This window comes from Eufriesea mexicana, unplaced genomic scaffold, assembly GCF_001483705.2.
Source record: "Eufriesea mexicana isolate 0111107269 unplaced genomic scaffold, ASM148370v2 scaffold474474835, whole genome shotgun sequence".
NCBI classification, from domain to species: Eukaryota; Metazoa; Arthropoda; class Insecta; order Hymenoptera; family Apidae; genus Eufriesea; species Eufriesea mexicana.
Window position 1 is genome coordinate 401321 of NW_016907960.1, and position 20249 is coordinate 421569.

Here is a 20249-nt window from a genome sequence, read left to right on the forward strand (position 1 = left end):
GCGATCTTCTTTTCCATCGTCGTCGCGTGGTCGTGGTACACGCGAGCGGAACGGCCACCACGACCAGCGGACTCGCGCCTATTAGCCTTTTTGCTCGGCGAACCGCGTATACGCGATCGCGCGTCGCGTCGCCGATAAATTTCGCCCAAGGATCCAGGGAACAACGTTCGAGGGAGGTCTCTATCTCTCTCTCTCCCTCGAGGAGAGTTACAACGCGTGCGTGTTCCAGAGTCGTAATCCCGCGACGACTACTTGTTACCCTTCGCCACGTCTCTGATTTAACGTCACCGCGGACGAATTAAATTCGCGAATTAAAACGGCACTCGGCCGACCGATTAGCCGACCCGCGTGTACTGACAGTGGGGGGGAACCGGGACGAACACCGAATTGTCGTTCCTTTCCAGCCGCGCGATTTATCCTCGGCTATCGCGCGCCGCGGGATGGGATTCGGGATGGAAAACCCTGCAGATTCCACGAAGGACGCGTGGTTCCTGGAACCAACGTCTTTTTCCGTTTCTGCTTCTCCTCTTTTTCTCCTTTTCTCCTCCGCTGTCCCGGCCATCGGGCGAGAGGGGCCCGCTAGCGGCGGACACGCGGTGTACTACAAGAACAGGCGTGTGCGCGCGCGCGCGCGCGCGAGAGAGCGAACGCGCGAGCTAAGAGGCGGGAGTAGCCTCGTTATTCTCTCTCTATCGACGATTAGCCTGGAAGCATGGTTTTCGTCGTTGGGTAGTACCGAGGAAAGGAACCGTGGTTAAAGCGAGCGAATGGAAGGATCCGGGGCCCGGGATCGCCGGAATAAAGGATGCCTTATGGTTATTGCCGAAGAGGTCCGTAGAGTGGCGAGACAAGACGTCTGCGTGGGTTCTACGGAGCTTAAGTGACCGGTCCGCGCGCTCCTACGGCCCACACCGTGGGCTTTAGCCCCGGCTGCTTTATGGCCAATGATACGTGCTTTATTGTATCGTCTTTTAATTATCAGCGCGCACCTACAACGCCACGGCATTCGGTTACTTATTGCCATTGGCCGATTTAATGCTCGCGCGGCTGCCTTCGGTGCCGATCCGCCGGCACCTTTTGATAGCGAGAGCCTTCCACTCCTCTCCCTTTCTCCCCCTTTTCTCCCCATTTCTCCCTTTTTCTCCATTTTTTCCCTCCTCTCGCTTCGCCCTTTTTCCTCTCGATTTCTTCCCGAACGACCACGACCGCTTCACCGGCCGGTGTCCTTCGCTCCGAAACCCATTACAATTATCTGCGTCGGAGGCCAAGGGCCACCGCGGCGTCGTCTTCCCCCCTACGCGACCACGAGAAATTTCGCGGGGGCCCGCGAGCTCTCTGCTCGGGGCCCCGCGCGAGGGCCCCGCGAGCCAACCTCGGCCGGTACGATGGAATCGGACGAAATCTCCAGGAAGTCGGGCGAAGAAAGCAGCGAATCGCGGTGGATCGGATTCCAGGAACGAGAGCGAGATAGCGGCGCGTCTCATTAAATCAGAACTGCATTCCACGGGCGTGTACACTCCCACGGGCGTTCGATGGGGTTCTACTTCGATCACCGCGAGCACCATAGGTAGGATGTAGCCGATGTATACGACACGCTGCGAGACACGGATTTCTTCCCCCTCCGGTACACGACCACCACAATTTATACGTCTAACTCGTGCCTTTCCCGAAATTTAGGGGCCCGCTAATTCCACCCCGCGCCCTCGCTCCTCTAATCTCCCGTTGACCGCGTCCGTTTACCGTTTCTCCGCAGTCTCGAGCACTCTCTCTCTCTCTCTCTCTCGAGGTCCTTGGCCTCTCGCTACCGATCCGCGCTCTCCGCGACTCTCCGATTCTTCCACCCTCTCGCCCACCCTTCCTCTTACACTCCCCTGGATTCGCCTTTTTTCGCTTCGAGGGAGGCGAGTTAGGAAGACGTCCTTTTCCGTCCTCTCGCCAGCCGAGGCGAAGACTCGCGCGGCCTCTAATTGGAATATCCAATTAACGCGTGGCGCGCGGACAATCGGCGAATCGATTAGAAATCACCGCGATTATGACGCTTCGGTGCGTCGAAGCGCCGGGACAGCCGAGAGATAGCACCACGGCCTACGGGCCGAGATTTTTATCTAGACCCATCTTTCATTATTAAAATGAAACTAAATACCGAAGATGCGAGTCTAACGACCGACGGGCCCCACCGCCAGTGGTGCTTCTCTCTCGCCGACCACCATCCAATAACTTTCCACCACCTGCAGCTACGAAATTCTCTTTTAAAATCGCGCCTCTCCCTCCAACAGAGCCTCTGTGCCTCGAATGATCGATGCATTGGGCGGAATTGCGATCCGTTGGCGACAAAGTCCCTGGAACGAACTCGTCTTCCCACCCAGGGAGAGAAGAAACGAAGGATACGGGGGTAAGTGGAAACGTCTACGCTGAATGTTTTCCATCGTGGCGATATTTTCGGTCGCTGCTGGATAGGACGAGACGCGACAGGGGACGGGGAAAAGTGGACGGGGCACGCGGAGGGCGTAAAATCGCGGACGCCTCTCGGTGAAAATTTCAGCGTGCACGGCTGACAAGTTTTGACAACCGCTGAGGAGAGGCCTCAGAGGTTGGTTCGGGACGCCGGATGGAAGACGAATCCCAGAGAACGTCGTTCCGCGGCGGGCCCGAGATGATCGATGAGAGGGTCTGACCTACCAGTCGTCCCGGGGAACTCATCTTTAAACGCGGTCTGTCCGGTCCATTCGATATAATTATTTTACGTATGCGTGCCGCGCGGAACGGGCAACATCGTTTCGACTTTCGGCACACGTCAAATCCACCGTCACGCTCTACCTGCGTTTAATTGATCGACCGATCGGCGCGGCCGACGTATCGATCCACGCCTAGGAGAGATCGGTCGCGCGGCATTTTCCACGAGGACCGTGGTCCTCGTCACGCTCTCTCACCTTCGTCCTTCTCGTTGTCGTCGTCCAGGTCCTCGGACAGATTGTCGTCCTCCTCCTCGTCGTCTTGCGAACGGTGGGACGCCTCTGCCTCGCTTCCGGAATGCTCGCCCACGCTTCCGCTTCCCGCCGTCTTCGACAGGTTCAGCACGGGACTGTGGCCGTTCGAGGAACCTGTCGGGGCAATTCGTCCTTTAGTCCAATCGTTTGCAACTACGCTTTGGAAATTGCGCCCTCGCGTCCTCGTCGAATCGAGAGGAATTTCCGAGACACGGCGAAAAGCAAAGACCCCGCCGAGTTGATCGCGGTCGACGTCCGCGTCGAAATCCCCGTGGCAAAGGGGGGAGGGTGGGCCCGCAGGTTGCGTGGGGCCCGCGAGACGAACACGATCGGATTCGAACTCGAAACGTCGAGTTTGTCGCGCCGGCCTGGCCGAGCAGCGCGCACGCTCGCCATTCGGGATAAAAGGTTCGATCGAACGGATTAAAATATTACGGGGAATGAGAAGAAAGGCGGAGCCGCGCGGTGCCCCGTAACCCGATATCGGACTTAATCTCTCTCCGGGCCGCCTAAACGCTCGGCCGGGCCAGCGACGAGAAATAAAGAAATCGAGAAAGGGACCGGGGTCCAGCTCGGACTCTGGACACGGTCGAGTTGCGTCGAGTCGCGTCGCGTCGCGTCGCGAGGGAAAACGGCGACGGCCTCGGATCACGAGGATCGGGGGCCGGTCGCGAGGAGAAGAAGAAGAAGGATTCTCATCGTCCGCGTAATGGTGCTCGGGCCATAATACGACTCGGCGTTATTCGCCGTATTATCGGCCGATTACTATAATTACGGTAAACGAGCGTACGCGTATTTATCTTACCATTGTGCGAGCTCAGATCCCTGGGTTTTTGGTCCAACGCGAGTGCCCTCTCGGCGTCTCCTCTCTCCTCGCGGAGCCTGCAAGCAGCAAAGCAGACGGGGAAAAGCGTTAGTATCGATTCCGGCGGGTGGATGCGAATCGGCCAGAGCGGAGGTGTACTCGGCCTGGCTGGGCATTAATTAAATAATTATTCTAGTCTCGGCTGCGAGCCGGTCGCGTAGGAAGATAAGTGCCGGTCTCTCTGTCGGCCGCGCGTTCCATCCGATTATCGGTCGTTAATCGATTCCGCTCAGTTTTTACCGCGCGCGGACCTGTCGCGCGTCGCCTCGAGGGATCGCGCGTTCTCGCGTAAAACCGGCCTACACGCACCCCCTCGCCTTTTATTTCCATCGCCGCCCGTCCCAGCTAGCCCGCGTATCCTCTTTCCACGCTTCGCTCGCGCTCTCCGGTCGCTCGCGAGTTTCTCGTATTACGACGTCGTCGTCTTCGTCGTCCATTCGTGTCCCGTAGTCGCGAGGCTCCCGTCTTTTATTTTCCTTCCCGGTTCCCTCGCCGTTTCCTCGAATGTTCGGCTTTACGAGGCGCCCGGTGCTCGTTAAGCTATACGCACCGGCCGGTCTTTATGTCTCGGCACCGAGCAACTTTTAATCTCGCTCCCGTATCGTTCCGCGTATCGCCGTGGCCGCGCGGAAGCTCGGAGGAACGGTCCTCGCGTCGAGTCTTCGAAGGAATCGTCGCGCGGAGGATGGGGCTGACTTTGGGGAATTTATCGTCGGAGAGGCACGCAAAGTCGCTCGAAAATGGGTGTTTCTCGGGTGATTAGGCACTCCACCCGCCACGAGTACCTCCGCCGTTCCTTTTCCTCCGCTCGGAAAATTATTCTCCCGGGTATAGTTGGTTTTTTTCCGCGGGTCGGGGGCCGACCGCGAGGACCGAGGGCGCCTCTTCGCACCTCGAATCGAACCGCGGACCATTAAGTAAGAAGTTAATATCGTTAAACATAATATTGGGCGCATCTGGGAGCCGCAGAGCACTTACCGACCCGTCCCGACCACCCCCGCCGCAAACCGCCCCGCGCGCGAACCCGCGAGACCTCGGCCCGCCCCCGCGCGCCCCGTCGCCCCCACTCGTCGACCGCTTTCTCCCTTCGAGACCCCTCGAACCTTAATTTTTTAATGAGAAAATGCTTTCAAAGAGCCGGAGAGAAATACCGTGCGTCTACGAGCGATAAGTTACTGCCGCGTTAAGCGGAATGGAGGAGAGCAGCCGGAGAGCATCTCCCTCTCTCTCTCTCTCTCTCTATCCCTCCTCTCTTTTCTCCACCACCCTCTTCTCCTCTTCTTCTTCGTCTTCGTCTTCGTTTTCCGTTCCCCCTCCCTCCTTCCGCGCGTTTCCCTTTCCACGGCAGAGCGGAGCGAAGCGAAGATGCTTTCGACGACTACGAAATACGCGGCGGTATCTCGCTAGGGCTCGTTCGACGACCGATTTTACGAGGCCTGGAAATTTTACGCAGAGGTCGATTCGCTCGCGAGATACGAGCTACGAAGGACGCGAGCACCGCCTCCCACCCACCCCTTGCGCGCCGCCACCGACGCCAGCATCGCAATAATAGACGCACCCGCTGACGCTGGCGCGCGCGCGCGCGCTACCGCGCCTTCGATATCGTAACGACTTAATTTCCAGGATAATTAAATTTTAATTGGTAATACGAGTCGATTAAGACGACCGATGGATATCTCGGTCCGCCTCCGTTTTCGGCCGGTGGCGGCCCCCCGGTCCCTCGCCGGCCCCGGCAAATTCGTCCGTGAACGAGGATACCGACGCGTCCGGCGGAGAAAAGGGTCGGGACGGAGGGCGAAGAGGGCGGACGATGAAGATGGACCCGTTGGAATTAGGGGCGGCGCGGGGTACCGATTCCGAGAGACCTCGTCGTCTTCCTATCGTTCTCGTAGTCGCACGTAGCACGCTGCAACGACCGAGCGAGGTTATTAAATTCGCAATTAGCCGAATATTGCGGAGAACGTCGGTGGCCCAGCGTCTTCACGGTTCCGGCCACGGAGCGTTTGCGTGCGCGTTTACGCGCGCCGGCGTGCGTTTAGCCGCGAGTTTACCTAGCCTCGCGTGAGTAGACACCTAGAGCCTGGCGCACGAGCTTTACACGGCCGCGTTAATACATCATGGATTTCATTACGCGTGCCTACGGGTCTGCGAGCGCGGCCAAGCCGCTGGTGCCGCTAGTCGCGAATAATTAGCGAGGCGCCGCCTCCCCGTCCCGACCATCCTGCGAACCGCGAGGACGTTAAATGCGCCGCGTTTTCTTCGCTCGCCTCTGTCGCGAATTTTAATCGCGAACGGGGAGAAGCCTTCGTCTCGAAGGAGATTGGCGTGGAAACGGGAGGGAATCGGTGGTGGAACATGGCTGGCACAGGCACAGATACGGGGTACAAAGGCGATACCGATTCGGCTCCCTTCCATTTCGGACGCGTATCTCGTACGGTGGATGATTGAACCGTATCAATCCCCGTCGTATCCATTAGCGTGGTATACGGTACGTACGCGACTAATAAGCCGAACGAACGATGCCCTTCTCCGGATCTTTGCCTTTAATTTTGATTCGGTAATGACGAACTCCGCGGGGATTCCCTGGCCGATGCCGGGGAACGAGCGGGCCGCGCAGCGGGAGTTCATTAAGAGGCGTATCTCGAACGCGAAGAAAGCGGCCTGGCGATTCCGGATCGCTCGCGTGGAATCGGCCGCGACGCGCCACTCGGAACAACGAGTTTTCACCGCGCGTTCTATCCGCGCGCGCGCGATTTTTAATCAACGCGCTCTCGTTTCGCTCGCCGGAATCGTTGCGCGTTCGTCGGGCAGAGGGACGGCGGGCCGGGGGCGGCGGTGTTTGCTCGCGTTTTGTTGCTTGGGCGAAAAATCAAAAGCATCGTGCACGCGTGACGCGCGTTCCGATAATGACGGGGAACAGTTGTAATTTGAAAAGGACAAAGAGCCGGGCTAATTGGCGAAAGTATGCCGGCAGCCCCCGCGGCCGCCGCCATCGCCGTGGCTTTTTCGATAAACGATGCACGCCAACGTCGATACGCGCCCGCCCCACGCTCCTGCCCGCCTCGCTTCTCCTCGCCGCGAGTCCAACGGGCGACGATTGACCGACGCCGTCGTAATTTTAATTACGCCCCTGGAATCCGAGGCGGCCGTCGCGCCGCTCCGAGGGGGACGAAACGACGCGAGGCCTTCCTTCCTTCCTTCCTTCCTTCGCGGGACTCGAAATTTCCCAGTCGAAATAATAAACGAGCCCGAGTCCAGAGGGTGGTGGTGGTGGTGATGGTAGTGGAAGCGGTGGGTAACGCGATCCAAAGCGCGCCACCCTCGCCCCGGTGCGTGACATCCGAGGCGAAAGGGGTGGCTTTCCCGTAACGAGTGTCGTCGAGAACGAGGATATTCCTTATTTCGCGACGCGCTGGTCGCCGCGACGATGATTAGGAACGAAAAAGGACCATCGGACTATCGCGTTACGCGAATTTCGGTTTCTTCCTCTTCGAGGGCTCGGTCGAGGGAAACGCTCTCGGACTTGCACGTGGCCCCGAAGAACGATGCTCGGGACGCGGCGGGAGAAAATATGAGAAACATAATTCAAGATATAGGTGGTCGGCGAGGGACGGGGAGGGGAGGGGGGGCGGGGGGCAGAAATTGGCTTCGGGACGGAGCGAAGGCAGCGAGAACGCGGTCCAGGCCGTGGGACGAGTGTCAGAACGCTGCTTCTCCGGACGAACGGAATAAAGGGCCGGGATGGAATCGAATTACACGCGATCCAGTCGCCCCTGCCTTTCGATTTCTACCGGATCCGCTCGCAAATATTATCCGACGTATCGGCAGACGGACAACATTTATCAAACCGCGCGCGACCACTCGGACTCGAGGGAGCTCCGGCCCGATTCAATCAGACGGATTCCTAGGATTCCGGCTTCTCTTCCGCTCGTCGATCAAATCGATGCCGACGAATAAGACGTCCGACTCGCGGCCCCCCGGCCTCCCCCTCTGCGAGTCGCGCCCTTTCCACGCTCCTTGCTATCCCGCGTCTCTATTTCTATTCCGGTAGGCATCCGCGCGCGGTCGGATTCCGTGCTCCTTAGCCGACTCGTTGATCCAAGGACACGCCGGTACTTATGCAGATTTCATCTCGGAGAGGGAACTCGCCCGGTCGGCAGAGCGTTAATTGCGACGTTTACGCGAGTTTATCGTCATCGAGGGATCTTTCCGGGTTCTCGCGACGTCGACGACCAAGACGACGACGAAGACGATGATACGCGAGTGCTTACCGCGACAAAGCCCACCCATGGCGCCCTCGCTGAATCAACCTTACGCTCCAGCCCCTTTTATCTCCGTTTCCAATTCCCCTTCTCACTCCCTCTCTCTCTTTCTCTCTTTCTCCATCTCCCTTACTTCCACTCCGTTTCTCGCTTTCTCGCTTTCTCGCTTTCTCGCTTTCTCCCGCTCCGTTCCAGTCGGATGCTCGGGAGGGCGCGCGCTGCCGCTCCCACAGCCGGCAGGTTTCTTCTTCCATTTTCCGTTTCGCCACTCGGCCCGCTTGACTAATAGATCTCAGCGGCAGTCACGACACAATCGGGCGCAGACTACCGTTGCTAACTTCATATCAATCCGTGGATTCCGGCGCTCGTTCCCGGTAACGAGTCGTGATAAATGACGGGGCCTCGGCCCAGCGACGATTGAGATTAATTTCTCGTTGTACGTCTTCTCGCAGCGGGCTTTAATACTCTCGCGGTCGAGTTCATCCTAAGCCAAACTGGCCTAACCGCCAGGGCCCAGAGAGGGAGCGAGCGAGAGACGAAGAGGAGACGACGTTGGTCGCGCGGGTAATCGCGCCAGGAGCCAGCCGAACCGCGTCGACCCCTGGATTTACGCCGCGTGTTCTCCTTGAAAAATAATTCCAATTTCGAGGGACGACTCGCTCCCTCCGTCACCCGCTCGCTTCCGCGATAATTTCTCCGGGAGTGGAATCGATAAACGCGCAACCGAAAGGAAAAGGCGAACGCTCCGACCGAAAGGTCTCCTTACCTTGCCCCTTGTCCCGAGCCAACGTTCCGACGAACGGGCGAACCGGCTAATTACGTATCCCCTGCGGGACCCCCGCAGACAGGAAATGAGACTACCCGAGTTTCTATTCCTTCCATACACACCCGCTCGTGTCCGCGTAAACACGCGTACGCGCGAGGCCGTTGGCTGCGCGTGTATAGGCGAGCCGCTTAAAACGCACAGTCGGATTAAGCCGGGCCTGGGGATCAGATACGCCGGTGATAACCTCCGACTTTATATCCGCGTAGGACAGCGGTTTAATTAGACGACGTCGACGACGACGACGACGACGACGACGACGCCCGAGATTCCAGCTGGAAACGTTGATCGAGGCTAAATCGTTTCCTCTCGCAGCCTCCCTCCGAGTCCCTCGCGCCGGCTCTATTTCGCTTCCGAATGGCTTCCGGGGCCGCCGAGGGAAAACAATGCCGATCCACCGGGCAGATAACCCACCGGATAACCAGAGTCGGCCGTTTAGACGAACCGACACGCGAGGTCTCCGCAGCTCGCGAGAGTAAGAGGATCATCGCGTGGGCCAGGTCGCGGGAAAGCGAGAGTGGAAAGCGGGAAGAAGGAACTCGCGGACGGAATTACTTTACCCAGCAGGCTGGCTAGTCTCGAGGGGAACGAGGTGCGAACGACTGGCTGCGACGAATAATTGTTTGTTTATACGGCTCTAAGCGGTTTTTATTCCGCGAGCTACTCCGACTGGTTAGGCCGGATGGCCGACCGTCGACGAGGATGATCTCCTTCTTGCGACTCTTTTTCTATCCGCCGCTCGTCCCGGCCCCTCGGCTCGTTAGCCCAAGGTTAGACGCGTAGCGTGTGGCGTAACATGTGGCCAAGATTTTAGGAGCTACGCGGATGGAAATGGCGCTGGAAATAGCCTTCCTCCTCCTCCTCCTCCTCCTCCTCCTGCTGCTGCTGCTGCTCCTCGGAAGCATCCTCGCTGCGTTGTCGCTCTTTTCTCCTCGCGAGATTGGAATTTAATCGGAGGCCCGTTTCGCGGGAGTTACAAACGAGGTCAATGTCGCGAAATACCCGCGATAAAGCTTATCCCCGAGGGGAACGAGCGGAGAGGGTAAGCGGACGCGTGTCGGCGAGAATCATTTATCCCGGGAAGATAGGCGGCTCGGTGGATCGCGTCCGTGGACGATACGTCATCCCCGTCGTCGGCTGACGTTCGCCCCCTCGGCCGAGAAAGCCTCGAAAGCATTTTTCAATTCCGCGAAACTTTACGATAGATATCTTCTCTCCCCCCGAGCGAACGAGAGAAAGAGAGGGAAAGGGGGGAAAGAAGGAGACCGCTCGGCCGCTTCGCCAGAAACATTTGTACATAAATCTGAAAATTATGAGCCGGTCCCCCCGGCCGTTCGCAGCCCCGACGTCCCCCGCAGCCGACCAGCCATATGCCTGCCAACGCGTAACGGAGAGATAACGCCTAGGGTAACCCCTCGTGAAGGCAACCGCAGCCGCACGCCGGCGTATGCGCGTGAAACTGCAGTCTTCGACCTCTCTCTCTCTCCTCGTTCTCTCTGCTGTTCCGAGCCGCGTGGTCGGTCGCAGGGTTCGGGGCGAAAAGAGCCTTGCCGTATAAATCAAGATTCGTGGAAAATAAAAATCACTTTGGCGGCGGATCGGTCGATTAAGGGCCATCGATGGTCGCTGTGGGAGCTCGGCTCACGAATCTCGCCACCCCTGCGAGGCGAAAGAGGGCGGCGGAGAGAGCGCGACGAGGCTTATCGCGGTTTCGAATGGACCGATTTCGTGCGGGGGTCGCGACGCCTAGAGTCCCGTCGCCTCTTTCTACCCCGATTCCATTCCCTCGACGACCTTTATCCTCGTTGTCCCTGGCTCCGATTTTCCTCCAAAAGCCACCGTTTCCAGCCTCCTTTTTCGCTCCGCTTTCGGTTCTTTACTCCTGCGTGTCTAATCGCGGGTCGAGGGAACAGGGAGAGAGAGAGAGAATATCCATGGAAGCAGCGGGGATTTTACGCGAGGTTCGACGACGATAAGTCTACCGTTCCGGCTCTCTGCTCCGTGAACGGCTCGTTGCTCAGCCGGCAGGCAATACGCAAATAAACCGTCGAATCCCCCTTCGTATACCCTCGCGACCCATCGTCCCCTTGGCCGCCCCGAGCCAGCCAGCCTGCGGAGTAGATCGAAGAAAAATATGCCGAACGAGAAAAATAAAGAACGATCGGGGGTGCACGCGCGAAAGGATACGGCGTGGATATTCCGGAATATTCTCGCGGGTGGAGGGCGGAGAGGGGGTGGGAAGGAGAGTGGAAAGGCTCTCGACGGTAGATTCGGTCGGATGGGAGAAGGAGGAAAATACGGGCCACGCGGGGCGATCGTTTATCGAGAAAGAGAGCGATATCTGTCGCGTGGAAATCTGCTTGTCCGCGATAGAGCGGAACGCGCGCCCCTATTCCTGGCCGCGCGACGCGTGTGCGAAAATACACGCGTAAAAGGCCGCTTATCGGGTTTGCGCAAGAATAGGATTCGACGACGCTTCCGAAAGCCATAACCGAAACGGTAACTGCCACCCTCTGACTGATCGAACTTATTCCTTTCCTTCGTTCCGCGCCAGCCATCGTCTCTCCTCCCGTCGATAATGCCTCCGCCGGGCAGACACGGGGGGGTGGAACGCGAACGCAGGGGAGACGAGGCGCTATTTTTCTGGAAAATTGAATAGACAAAATCGAATATTTGCCTACTCAGCCAACCCCCATTTCTCTCTCTCTCTCTCTCTCTCTCTCACCATTCTACCCTCCATCTCGATTCTTTCGCACCCTCTTTGCGTGGTCGCGAGAGACTCGCGGTGGCGATCGTTCGATTGGAATTTCGCGCGAGCGCGAGCACCTTTGGATACTCGCGTCGTCGTGAAAACCACCTGTCGCGAGGATTCCGAGCGTGTGTGGCCGCTCGAGACAGCGCCGAGGACAATTACGCGCGGACGGAGAAATAAAGGGTGTCGCGCTTAATTACGCGGGGTGGTTGGAGCGTCGCGCGTTCACCTTGGCGCTTCCTCGTCGAGCTGCGCTTAATTTCTAACCCCTTCGTCCCGGCGCGAGTCTGGAAGGGTGGGCAGGAACGCGGGAGAGTATATTAAGCGACACTCGGAATTACAAATAACAAATTGCAATTTGATTCCCCGCACGGTCGGTCGGCACTCGTGCGGACGGGCTGTTCCGTTGGGGCCGTGGGCGCAATTTATCATTACGGCCGACAATTTCGCCGACAGCTCTCTTCGATTCGGATTCTGGCTCGGGGCTGCCGCCGCCGCCGCTTCTCCACCGTGTGAGGGACCAGGCGAGAGAAGTCGCGAGAGACGGTGCGTTCTCCGTGGACCGAGTCGGTTTCGCGATACCGAATAAACGGGGAAACGAACGGGGGTCGACGAGGGCGGCGAGGGGCGAACGTAGCGCGGAGAAAAGAGGGCTAGGGTTGAGGGGGCGAGCGGAGCGGTTTATATGGCTAAAGGCGCATCCCCCGAGCCGTATCGATCGTTGACTTTAAAATTCAAAGAGACCGACAATAGCTTCCCTTTCCGCCGAGCCTCTGTACTACAATATCATATTCCGTTCCTTTCGTTTCATTGTCTGGTAAAGCCTGCGCTAATAATAAAAGATTGCTACCCTGGAAGCTATGCCTGGCGAGGGCGAGAGAGAGAGAGAGAGAGAGAGAAAGGGAGAGACAGAAGGAACGAAGAAGGGCGGAAAGACGCGCGTGCGAGCGGAGAAACGACGAAAACGGCGATGGGGAAGGTGGAAGAGTCGGGGTTTCACTCGGTCGAGTCTTGCCAAGTTCGGTGCTACATCATCCAGATAGCCGGCCCATAATGCTTCGTTGAAAAGTTGCGAGAATTCTGCGCGAATTTAATATTCCGCGCGCGTCTGCCTTCCTTCCTCCCTCTCTGTTCTATCGGGACTATCCAAAACGCGTGCTTCGCGTTCGCCTTTTCCCAGCCTTTGCACAGATTCCAGGTGGAGCACATCGGTGGAGCTGCCTGTGATCGCGCGGGACGACGATGATCCGCGCGGTCGGATTCCGCGATTCCGGGAAATTGGCATTCTTCTCTCTCCCCGAAGGAAACTCGGCGAGGGAAAATCGGGCAAGGAGAGAGCCGCGTTCGAATTACACGCGTAACGGGAACCGAGAGAAAGAGATATTTGTCGAGGGCGAGGGGAGAAGAGCGGACGGAATCAAAGGGGACGCAACAATGGACGATCATATTAAATCATAAATGTAAACGAAGATGGGTACGGGGAGGGCGAAAGCTGGCGCGCGCGGTCCGATAATGAAAGTTCCCGATCCTCGAGCCGTGGCACAAAGCTATACCTAAGCGATATAACCGGGTGGCACGGTTTTACGCCCGCGATTTATCGAGCTCGCGACGATTTTCCGCCTGGCAGCCGGCCGAACCGAGTCTCCTCGGGGTGAGTGAGAGAGAGAGAGAGAGAGAGAGAGGGGGGAAAACGAGACGGAGAAACGGGAGAATGGAAGAAAAATTTTCGCCACAGAGAGAGAGAGGGAGAGAGAGGGAAAATCGATGGATCGGATCGCGCGAGGCATCTGGAGAGGAGAGACGCGGCTTATCCGCTGGATGCTTGCCATCGGCGGCGCACAAACGCGCGTGCAACGCGATCGCGAACGTGCGCGCACCTGAGCCGAGATTAAACGTTTCGAGGGATACGAAATGAAATATTTAGCGATCCTGGGGGTTCAAACGGGGCCCCATCACCCCCACGAGTCCCTATTCCCTTTGTCGGCGACCCGTTAGCCATCGAATCGAGCCGGAATGCGACTAACCCCTTGTCGCCGCGCGTCACGCGCCTCCTCGTGCATTTCCTCGCGCTTTCTCTCCACGAGCACGAGCATCTCGCGCGTCTCGTCCAGGACCACCTGCCGGATCGACTTTTCCCTCCGACTTTACCCTCTCGATCCCCCCATCCCGTGGTTGAAACGCGGCGAGAGAAAGCTCCGCGATGGAAAACGGACGGGAATCGGGGAGGAAAGAAAGCGGAACGGAAGGAGAAGCAGGGCGGAAAAAAGGAGCAGCGAGCTGCGAGGAAAGTACGAGTCACCTCGGTGGGGAACGCGCGCGGATTAAGTCGTGTGAAAATTCACGATAGACGACGGTGGTTAGATCGATCGGGCGAGTGTTTCAGCCGGGAAACGGCTGGAGGACGCTGAATGGACCGGATTGAAACGTCGACGCGGTGAATAGCGGTTTCAAAGAAATACATTAGCGCAATGTGAAGGGTTACTCGGAAAATAAACCGGAAGAACGAAGCGCGGCACCGCTTATCCCGGCACAGGGTGCTCGATCATCCCTCCGACGCGGGAACGTCGTTTCCACCGCGATTTCCCGCCGCGAGCTTCGGGGGTCCAAGAAAAAATCACTCCCTCTCTCTCTCTCTCTCTCTCCTCGCTCTCCGAAAAATCGTTCGCGAAGCCTGGGGGCGTAAATCGCGCGGGGAGAAATTGGCGCGATACTCGCGCGACGAAACAACGGTCAAAGCAGGTGCGTTATTCGCGCGAATGGTTTACGAGAATTTTATTGTCGGCCCCCGGTGTTCAGCGGTCGTATTTAAGGTTTTATCCCGCCGCCTCCGTTTCGTCTCGCGCGCGTCCCCTCCGCCCGGGCAGCCGCCGGGAAAGGGTTAGGATTTTATTTTTCAACCGCGTAAAAGGGCTGCGAGAAAAGGGGCCCAGTTTCATAAAAGTCGTCTGGCACATTCGTTCCCGTAGATTATTGCCGTGAGCGCGAGCCGACACCGACGCCGGGACGTATTATTTTATTTATTATTTCACCCTAAGACGCGTCCTCCTCCGACGAAGGATTAAAGCGGACTCGCATAAAGAACCGGGAAGCCTCGTTTCGCGTCGCCTCTGTTAGCGCGACCGTTCAACCGGTCAGCCTATAGTATCGGTTTATTATTTCCCTGCGAGAGAGCCGCTCCCACACGCTCGCTTTTAATTAAACTCCCGGCGAAAGCACGCGCGGCTTCTCCGACGACGTCTAACCGCGACGGCCATCGCCGAGCGTTGCAACTCGCGTCGCCTCGCGCTGTGTTTCGAGCTGACTGGAAATTCCGGCGTTGCTGCCTCGCGAGTTCTAGAATAAATCGCGTTTGCCGGGGAGGGAAAAGAAAAAGGGACCGAGGGGCGGCGACGGGTGTCGGTGAAATTAAGGTCGGGAATCGCGTAACGCGCGGCAGTTCGTGGACGGGGGTGGCACGGCAAGGCTGCGGGGGTAGCAGCAGCTGCGACACGGCGAAATTACGAGGTGTGGCGGTGGAAGTAGTCGCTCCTTAGAGGAACCGTTGACAAATGACGGAGGCAACTTTTATTATTTTAGATGTCGGCCCATCAGGGCCGCCCGCGCTTCGTGTTACGACTCCGCGAGCCGACCGAGATGTGTTTTACATACATTTCGCAACAGCCTCCGGGAACCGGCTACAACACCCCCTTGACAAATGGGTCGGGGTTTTATTAGACCAACTTTTTAAGCTACTCCCCCGGCGAAGGCGCGCAGCTCTCGCGTCGAAATAAAGATAAACTCCTCTCCGCCCGGAGCTCGTCGCTCGCGCTCGCCCCGACGCCGTTGCTTATTTACTCGTTTCCACGATAAACGACACGCGGGGTACCGGTGATTTTTGCTACAACGCCAGTGTGCATTATTACGCGCCCGTTTCGCTCGAGTACGCGAAAACGTCTGCGGGCGGGAAAAAAGAAAGCCGCGAAAGGGGTTTCGGAGAGGCAGCGGCGGGGGGGGGGGGGGGGGGGGGGGGGGGGGGGGGGGGGAGGGGGGAGGGTGGGTGAGAAAGGGTAGGCGTGTGGAGGAAATGGATGGTCGCGTCGCGATCGACCATCATCGTTCGGCGCGTGGACTCGAATTTCCGTGAGCGGAGCGTAACACCGTGGGCGAGAGAAAAAAAGTCGAACGCACGTTTCGCTCGAGAACATATTTACGCGGCCGATGACAAATGGTTTTTAGCGGCGCGGTGGGTGGATAGGAGAAGTTCGGGACACCCGCTGCACTCCCGGAGGGGCCGTCGGCGCGCGAGGGAGAACGCGCGGGCGGAGGACCACGACGAGGAGGATGAGGAGGAGGCGGCGGCTGCGGCAGAGGCAGAGGCAGAAGCGGAGGCAGAAGCGGCGGCAGAAGCAGAGGCGGCGGGGGCGGGAAGGAAAGTGGTTCGCAGATGCGCCGTGACTGATGGTCCCTACTTCCAGATGTACTATATACCGCGGTACTTTTATCGGCGCTTGTTTGTTCAGCGAGTTTCGAAATACCAGTGGCAACGGCGGCGTGCCGTCGCCCTGGATCACGGATAGCGGCGAGAGAACGCGCTACATGCACGCGGGCAACGAGAGAAAGCGAGAGAAAGAGGGAGAGAGCGTAGACGGTTTGGAAAGAGGTGGAAGGAAAACGAGGCGAGCGACTGCGATTACCGTCGACGGGCGAAAGAAAAAAATGATCGTTGTATCAACGACGATACACACGTGTATTTACGTGTCGCGTCCGCGGCGTTAAGGCTTTCGTCGCGCGCGATGATGGACGTCTATCACGTGAGACAACGTTCCGCTCGTACCCCTCGGCCCTCCCGCCGCAGCGTCATTCGTCACGGTTCCCCTTTTAGTCTTGCCCCCGTTTTTGTCCACCTCGACATTCCTCGTGTTCCTTCGAACAAGCCGACTACGAGATACCCCGCTAGGATACGCTGGCTAGAAGGGGGTGCACGGCCGGCCGTCCCCGGTCGAACGAAAGGCCGCGCGTTTCACGGTTGGGGTAGAGAAAGCGGATCGGCGGATTTCGGACGATCAATTAATAAGAGAAGGATCGGCCACTTTTCATCCGGGGGTGCGGCGCGCCCACGCGTTCCTATGTAAATTGAAGAGGTTACACGGTTTTACATATTTCAACAGATTCGCGGCGGCGAAGGGGTGGCGCGGTGGCGGTCGACGCGGCAGGGAAGACGCGGGAAAAGTGGAGTGAGAGAGAGGCGGTGGAGAAGGGGCCCGGTAGCCACTCGAAAACCGCGGGCGAAGCGTTTTGTCGAGTGTTTTATGGAAAGCTTTAGAATTGTAGATTTTCTCTCTCTCCGCTCCGGCAGCGCAACCGCTGGATTTATGATAGCCGCCGCGGCAACCTACGACCCTGCCCCACGAGCTGCTACTTTCAGCGCGTCCTCGATAATATAAAAGGATATTATTTAAATTCCTGAAAATGCCGCGAGTGTCCGCGTCGTGGCCGTTGCCGGTGCGAGGCTGGTCGGCTCTTTTTCCGCCGCCTATCCGCATAATTCGCGTCAGAAACAGTTTAGACCGATGATCAATGGACGAACACGATCGGATACGGTCGGTCCTTCTCCGAGGGACGAGCAACCGGCACCGCCTGGATGTCGTTTGCTATTGGATTTCAATTGGGAAACGATTACCCTCCTCGAGTGACCGTTTTCCGCTCGTTTGTCATCGACGTTTCCGCGTCTCCTCGTTCCGGGCCCTGCGTATCGTTCGCCGCGCCCGCTACCCCGACCGTGATGACCATTCGTCGCGGGACCCGTCGAATTTTCGCTTCCTTTCCACCCGCGTATAGCCGTCGAACGTGACCCCGACGATACGTGCGTACGAACGTACGCGGAATCGCGAGGGTGGCGTATTTGTCGAAGGCCGACCTCGTCGGGGGCGATCGCGCACCCTTGGACGCGCGGCCCGGCATATGGTACGCGCGTACCGTGCAGGCAAAAGGTAAGCCGGGGCGCGCGTGTACGCGTGGAAACCGCCGTCCGGACGGACACTGCAAATATTAGTTCATTACCAAAAGTGGCGGCGAAACTCTGCGAGCGGTAGTAGCGCCGCGGAACCGCAGCAACGAACGTCCGTCCGCGGTTTATTTAATGACACCCTTCCGTTGCTTTTCAATTAACCTGCTCCCCACCGTTCGCGTCTCCTCGCGCCGTGCACCCCTTCCGGTCCGCCGATCGCCAGTTTCTTCCGTCCGGGTGGGCCGCAGGTGGCCCAGCTTTCTCCGCGACGAATCTCGAGCGGAAGTCGTCGTCGCGGAATCGCATGCCGTCCGCCCGTAAATAAGAGAGCAATTCCACGCGCGGAAGGCTAGGCGCACGCTGCGTGCGGGCTGTCCGTGGTGCGTGCGTGTACGAGGGCAACGTAGGAGCCCCGCTACGTAATATACTGGCGTGCGCGCACCGTCGAAGGGAGACCATTTAATAACGATATATCTTGGCCGTCGCGAAGCGTACACGAGATAGCGCGCGGAAATAAGGCCGAGAGAGATATTTTACCATTAGAATCGGTATTCCCCGGCACCGAAGCGCGTCGTCCACCCTCGCGTGAAGCCTCCGGTGGCCGGACGAAAGCGGGCAAAAGACGAACGTCGAAGCTGCTCGACGTAACGAGACGAACTCGGTGTTCGATCCGAGAGACAAATTAGTAGACGAGCAGGCTCTTAGAGGAGCTCGTTAGCCGAGAGACGTTCGATGCAACGCACCCACGAAGATCGGGCCGCTTTCGAGTCGGGGGCCCGCCTCTTAACGAGATTCCCGGCGTCGCGACGGCTGGTAAAAATCTGGCGGCGGAAAACGCGAGGCGGTGGACAATTTCACGGTACATCGGTGGGTGGAACCCGGACTAATTATGTTTTTAATTAATCATCGCGTTTCGTCGCGGCCAAAGTTTACTCGGCCACGCTCGTTACCGCGCGACGACGCGCGACGACCAGGAGGACGCGCGCGCGCGCGCGCCGCGTAATAACGCGTCTGCTCGTCGGAGTGCACGCCCCCCGGTGGTCCGCGCTGCCGCCTTTTCCTCCTCGTTATCTCCGACGACGGCTATCGAAATAATCCTCGCGGAGGGCGTCGCGGCGCGTCGCAAATGACCCGGAAACAACACCGTGGTCGGGGCGGACGACGCGTCGTGCTGCTAAAAATACGACGGCGAAAAATCTCGAGGCGAGAATAAAGAACGCGGCGTCGTTAATGGCGCGGCGTTAATTATCGTTCGAACGATAATTATCGCGGCTCCTGATGAAATTGCGCTCCGCGGGTCGACCCGCGCCGTCGGCCGTAAGTAATTCGTTGTCGAGTTAATAAAACCAGAGTCCCGGAGGCGGTGGTTGGCGAGGTGACGACTCTTTTTCGCCGGCCACGGACGGCACCCTGTCGCGAGTCGCGCACTCGCCGCTCACGAGCTTTACGAGTTCTTATCCTCCTCCTCTTCCTCCTCCTCGTCGTCTCAAAGGGGACAAAGAGGACGACGAGAGAAGAATGATCGGCGTGTGCGCGGACGGATGCAGAGTCTCGGGGAACAATTTACGAGAGAGAGAGAGAGAGAGAGAGAGCCCCGGTGACCGTATCGTTTCGCAAGAGGGTCGTTAGAAGGGTCCGTTTTCGGGTCAGGACGTTTGGCACGAGCGGTCGATTCGGGGAACGAATCGGCGCGTTCGTCCGCCGCGTTCCATCGGCGATGATTACTCGCCTAGATTGCGGGACCGTGGACCTCCGGCTCGCGGGACAAACACGCGAACGGACAGTGGTAGAGAGAGAGAGAGAGAGAGAGAGAGAGTCGGTGCGGATTCCTCGAAAGCGAGTAAAGGATTGGATTCGTTGAAAGTCGGATAGGTCCCCACCCGCGCGGAACTGGATCTCTAAATCACGCGGCCGCTATTATCGGACTGCCCGCGGAGATGATCCGCGTGGAAACGCTTCGCGAACGTCGAGCGGAGATGGAAGACAAAAGGAACGGCGTGACTAATGCTAGAACCGATCGACGGCTAACCCGTTATTATTAATTTCGTCTTGGTATTCGGTGGAGCACGGCTCGGAATCGAGAGGTGCGCTACGTAGGAAGGAAAGGAGGGAGGAAAAAAGACGTAGGAGAGGAAACGGACGGAGGTGAACGGTCGGGCGAGAGAGCGTAATTAGCGTATCCCCTGATTGCGGGCCGCTGACAAGCCGACGCCTGGAGCCGCGTGTGACGGTATTAATCATAATGCGCGTATTTGCACGCGGGACGCGGCTCAGATGCGCGCGCGTGCGTGTCGACGCGCTGACAGTTCGTTTGAACGCAATTAACGCGCCGCTTGATAGTTGTCGGCTCCGAGCTCGCTATCGCCGCCAACGATCGTCGAATCGAATTAACCGTTTCGTCGCGCAGCTCCGCTCTCGCCGAACGGTCCACTGCGCCGAGGTTCGGGGTGGCAGCCCGCGACTCTGCGCTTCTTCGCGCTTCTTTTTAATCCCCGCTCTCAAACCCCCTTCCTCCATCGCGGGAAGGATCGCCAGCCAGGGGTGAATCGGGGGGGGGGGGGGGGGGGGGGGGGG

General features: G+C 58.3%; 1 protein-coding gene across 1 annotated transcript in view; it reads right to left on the bottom strand.

The window, feature by feature from the left end:
• dac (dachshund family transcription factor) overlaps nt 1-20249 on the bottom strand; it is a 139652-nt gene that overhangs the window by 48441 nt on the left and 70962 nt on the right. Inside the window, exons 5-6 of the mRNA XM_017900441.1 lie at nt 3778-3869; nt 2931-3119 (exon numbers count right to left, since the gene is read on the bottom strand). Of these exons, the coding sequence (XP_017755930.1) occupies nt 2931-3119; nt 3778-3869 (281 nt within the window). The remainder of the gene's footprint in view (nt 1-2930; nt 3120-3777; nt 3870-20249) is intronic.